Here is a 5048-nt window from a genome sequence, read left to right as displayed (position 1 = left end):
ATATGCTAATTCTAAGTTTTTTGAGGAAGCGCCGCACTGTTTTCCACAAGGGCTATATGAATTTATATCCCCAACCCTCCTGTGCAAGGGTTCCCCTTTCTCCACATCTCACCAACACTTAGGGGCTGTTGTCTTCTGATAACAGCAACCTAACAGAAGTGAGGTCATACCTCTTTGTGGTTTTGATTTGCATGTCCCTGATGATTAGTGATTTTGAGAACTTCGCATGCACCTGTTAGCCATTTGTGTATCTTCTCTGGAGAAATAACTGTTCAAGATTTTGTCCATTCTTTCACAGGGTTATTTGGCTATTTTAATCAAGTGTTTTTTTCCTATTATTGAGTTCCTTACATATTTTGGAGATTTTAACATATGTCTTTCCTGTGTCAGTGTCTGAGTATTCAACAGCTCAAAACATTGGGTGTCTGGCTTGTCTTTTCAGAGATGGCTGATTCTACCTTGATCATTTAGAACTTTAGTTAAAACTTAACAATTGTTCTTTCCTCAACATAGGAACATTAGTGAATATTTTTATGCTTAACCACAAACTTGAGTCATAAAGAACTTTTCCTGCACTAGGTAATTGAAAAATAATTGGAAAGGATCAAGAGAAAGAAGTTTGTGGCTTTTCACCAAGATGGCGCCGAAGGCGAAGAAGGAAGCTCCTGCCCCTCCTAAAGTCGAAGCCAAAGCGAAGGCCTTGAAGGCCAAGAAGGCAGTGCTGAAAGGCGTCCACAGCCACAAGAAGAAGAAGATCCGCACGTCCCCCACCTTCCGGCGGCCCAAGACGCTACGCCTCCGACGGCAGCCCAAATACCCTCGGAAGAGCGCCCCCAGGAGAAACAAGCTTGACCACTATGCCATCATCAAGTTCCCCCTGACCACGGAGTCGGCCATGAAGAAGATAGAAGACAACAACACACTGGTGTTCATTGTGGATGTCAAGGCCAACAAGCACCAGATCAAACAAGCTGTGAAGAAACTCTATGACATTGATGTGGCCAAAGTCAACACCCTGATCAGACCTGACGGAGAGAAGAAGGCGTATGTGCGGCTGGCTCCTGACTATGATGCTCTGGACGTTGCCAACAAAATTGGGATCATCTGAACGGAGTCCAGCTGGCTAATTCTAAATATATGTTTTTTCACCATAAAAAAAAAAAGAAAGAAAGAAAGAAGTTTGTGTGTTGGAAATAAAAGATTTCCTAACAAAAAGCGTGTATCTGGAAGTTAGACATCTGGTGCACTTTGGTTAGGATGCCACCTGGAGCTTCTATATTTCAGGTCATAGAGCATGGGTTTGAGTTCCAATTCTGCATCTTTTAAAATAAAAGTTTATTTATTTATTTACATTTATTCGAAAGGCAGAATGGCAGAGAGACAGACAGATCTTCCATCTACTGGTTCACTCTCCAAGTGCCCACAACAGCCAGGGCTAGGTCAGGCCAAAGCCAGGAACCCTCAACTCCATCCAGACCTAGCTGTGGGTGGCAAGGACCCAAATACTTGAGCCATCACCTGCTATCTCCCAGTGTGCAATAGAGGGAAGCAGGATCAGAGGCAGAGGAGTAAGGACTTCAGGCCAGCATACCAGTATGAGATGTGTCAGTCCAAAATGACAACTTAACCGCTGGGCCACATGTCTCCCTCCTGCTCTGCTTCTGCTTCCAGCTTCCTGCTAATGTGCACTCTGAGAGACAACAGGTGATGGCTCAAGTGGTCGGGTCTCTGCCACCCATGCAGGAGACCCAGACTGAGTTACAGGCTCCCAGCTTCATCCTGGCCCTGCTCCAACCACTCCAGGCATTTGGAGAATAAATCAGTGGATGGAAGATCTCTCACTGCCTGTAGAAGTTAATAAATACACAAAGCATTGATCTGTGGGAAGTAGAAGGTGGTGGAAATCAGATAGCCTGATGTGTGTATATTTCAGAAAGAAGAAAAGAATGGTTATCAAGACCTTGCTTGAAGAATCCTTCACGTCAGCCACCAGGTGAGTCTTCTTCCACGGGGAACTCAGGCAAAAAAAAAAAACAAATCATGGTTAATAGTGAACAACATTCATTGAACACTCCAGGGAAAACTTTTCATATGTTTATTCACATAGGGGAAAATGCAGATTTTAACATGGGCCAAAGAAAATACGGGGACGTCTTGTCGACAAGATGCTGGCGATGTCTCCAGTGTGCTCATTCTCTGTCTTTGGCCAGTCAGTTTCACAGCTCTGCAGAGATCAGAGTTAGCCTGCAGAAAACTGAGAGCGTGCAAACTATTCCTAGCTGTGGAAACGCAAACCGTGTCTGGTGGAATGCAGCTGATTAGCACCCGGTGGATGGACGTGGGCCAGTGTTGTCAGCACTGTCGCATTTGCAATCAGGTGCAGCTGTGTCTTGCGTGCGTTTGTGAATCTGTTGCGTCTCCCTTACGACTGTAGAGTGTGGTGCCTGAGATCTCTTGAGTCAGTTGGAGCATCTAGTGAGTCCCTCCTGAACTGAGTGAAGCACCATTCATTTTTTTTTTCATTGTACGAGAGCCAATATTTTATAGTCTTTCAAAATTTAGCCCTTGGGGCAAGCATGTAGTCTAGCATTTAAGATACCCACATCCCATGTCAGTACATCTGATGCAGACCCTGGGAGGAAGCAGTGATGGCTTAAGTGATTGGGTCCCTGCCACCCATGGGGGCAAGGTCCCAGTTGAATTCTGGGTTTCTGGTTTCAGCCAGGCTGTTGCAGGCATTTGGGGAGTGAACCAACAGATGGTAGTTTCGTTTTCTCTCTCTCTCTCTCTCTCTCTCTCGTGCTCTCGTGCTCTCTTTTTCTGCTCCCAAATGAACAAACAGCTTTTAAAATATAAATAACATTTAGCTTTTACTATTTATTTAATCTTCATTGCAATGCTATGAATCATAGAACAGGTTTGGGGACCCTTGCTGTGGTGCAGAGGGTTAAACCACCACTTATGACATCAGCATCCCATTTAGCTCCCCATTAACGCATCTGGGAAAGCAGCAGAAGACGGCCTAAGTGCTTGGGCCCCTGCCACCCAATGTGAGACACAGATGGAGTTCCTGGCCCCTGGCTTCAGCCTCATCCCTTTGAAGTATGAACCAGCAGACGGAAGGTCAATCTATCTCCCTCCCTCCCTCTCTGTAACTCTGCCTCTCAAATAAATAAATAAATCTTCTTTTTTTAATTAATGAGAGCAGTTTTGATGCCTTCTAGCAATGGGAATGGGGAGAGAGGGAAGCAGCAGATAAGCAGTTCCCATGCAGCTTCACAGAAAGGAGCTTGAGTATCATTTTATTTGATTCCTATTCAGTATATGAATCGACCTCCTCCAACACCCATCTATGGAAAGAATCCGGGGCGCAGGAACTCCCCACAAGGCAGGAAGTCCATTCCAACGCAGGAACACTGTGATCGAAGACAGTTTCTTCTACTAAGAGAAATATCCTGTGTGAAATGCTAGCTGTTCCCCATGAGAACAGCTTGTTCCGTCCTCCACAAGTCTTTTAATTGTTTGAAGGCAACTATCTCACAGTCCCTCCCTCTTCTCCAGATAAAATATGTGAGTACTTCCAAAAGTTTATGAAAAAAAATGGATTAAAAGGTAAGTGTATTTTGGTGCAAAAAATTTTTGAAATCCATGCGTAGGGTTTTCATAATACATATTTTTCACAAGTAGACTTTTTAAAAAATATTTATTTATTTATTTGAAATACAGAATTAGAAAGAGAGAGAGAGACAGATACAAAGAGAGAGAGAGAGAAAAAATCTTTCATCTGCTGGTTCACCCCTAAAGTGGCCACAATGGCCAAGACTGGTCCAGACCAAAGCCAGGAACTGGGAGCTTCTTCTTGGTCTCCCACATGGGTACAGTGGCCCAAACACCTGGGCCATCTTCTGCTGCATTCCCAGGCCATTATCAGGGAGCCAGAGCAGAAGTGGAGCAGCCGGGACATGAACCAGCATCCAACGGGGATGCCAACATCACAGGTGACAACTATACCCACTACACCACATTGCCAGCCCCACAAGTGGACTTTTGAAGACTCCTATTTTAACTATCCCTCATTTGAAATGGTTCCAAGACCCCTCACCACCTTGCTGTCCCTGGTGATGTTGAGGTCACACTATGTCTCTAAAAATGAAGCACCTAGAACTCGGCACAGTTCTGACCCGCCCACAACCTTGTTCCCACGACCCAATCCCTAGATACGCACAGGCTGCTAATAAGCCCCATGTTTGTAATTCAGGAGTTGCCTGTCATTTGCTAAAATTCCTTTGTATAAGTGAAGCTGACGTCAGCTGTTCTTGCTTTTCTTGTATACAACCTGGGACCCTTTTTCATGTGGATACCTACTTATTTCTCATTAAAAGTCATCAAAACCTTTATTTCCAAAGCAGTCAGTAACCCCTTTCATTCCATTTTTATTGAAAAAGTCCTGCTGTCTTCTGTTTATATTAACAAATGATGTTTATATGAACAAATTGGTTCTAATGATCAAAAACATATAAAACAATCTATTTGATGTAATACTCCACAGACAGGTTATCCAAGCATGTGATAAAGAATTCATCATGACACTGAAAACTGGCAGGCAATCAATATTTATGCCTACTCTTCATATTCGTTTAGGGATTGGTGCTGATGACCCAAACGTTTCTGACTGTTCTTCCCCAGAAAGCCAGCCAGCGGGGTGGGGATAGAGCCGGTGTGGTGATGACGAGAATCATACAGTCCCCCGAGCTGCTAACAAAGCTGCAGAAGATTAACCTAAGGAAAGAAATACCCCACCCCCAGCCCCCAGGCCTGTAATTAAAGTCATCAGCTACCTTTCCTATGACTCCCCATCTTCTACCCGCTCCGCTCTGTGGCTGGCCAAGGCAGCCTGGAGGCCTGACCTGTAATCAGGCCACAATAGGAATGGGGGCGGGGAAGCTCCAAGCAGAGGGGCAGGAATCAGGGATGATGCCTCCTCCACCAGCCGGCCCTCGCACAGCCACGTTGTAAAACAGAGGGAGCTCCGAATCTCACTGCTTCCC

General features: G+C 45.0%; 1 protein-coding gene across 1 annotated transcript; it reads left to right on the top strand.

Moving 5' to 3' along the window:
- The first annotated feature begins 617 nt into the window (after positions 1-617).
- On the top strand, positions 618-1139 carry LOC138844011 (large ribosomal subunit protein uL23). Its single transcript, XM_070050053.2, has one exon. The coding sequence runs from the start codon at positions 638-640 to the stop codon at positions 1106-1108; it is 471 nt and encodes a 156-aa protein (XP_069906154.2). The 5' UTR covers positions 618-637; the 3' UTR covers positions 1109-1139.
- The last annotated feature ends 3909 nt before the right edge of the window (positions 1140-5048 follow it).

The sequence above is a fragment of the Oryctolagus cuniculus genome, chromosome 10, assembly GCF_051225735.1.
Source record: "Oryctolagus cuniculus isolate XC-2025 breed Fujian yellow rabbit chromosome 10, ASM5122573v1, whole genome shotgun sequence".
NCBI classification, from domain to species: domain Eukaryota; kingdom Metazoa; phylum Chordata; class Mammalia; order Lagomorpha; family Leporidae; genus Oryctolagus; species Oryctolagus cuniculus.
This window is presented reverse-complemented; position numbering and strand designations above follow the sequence as displayed.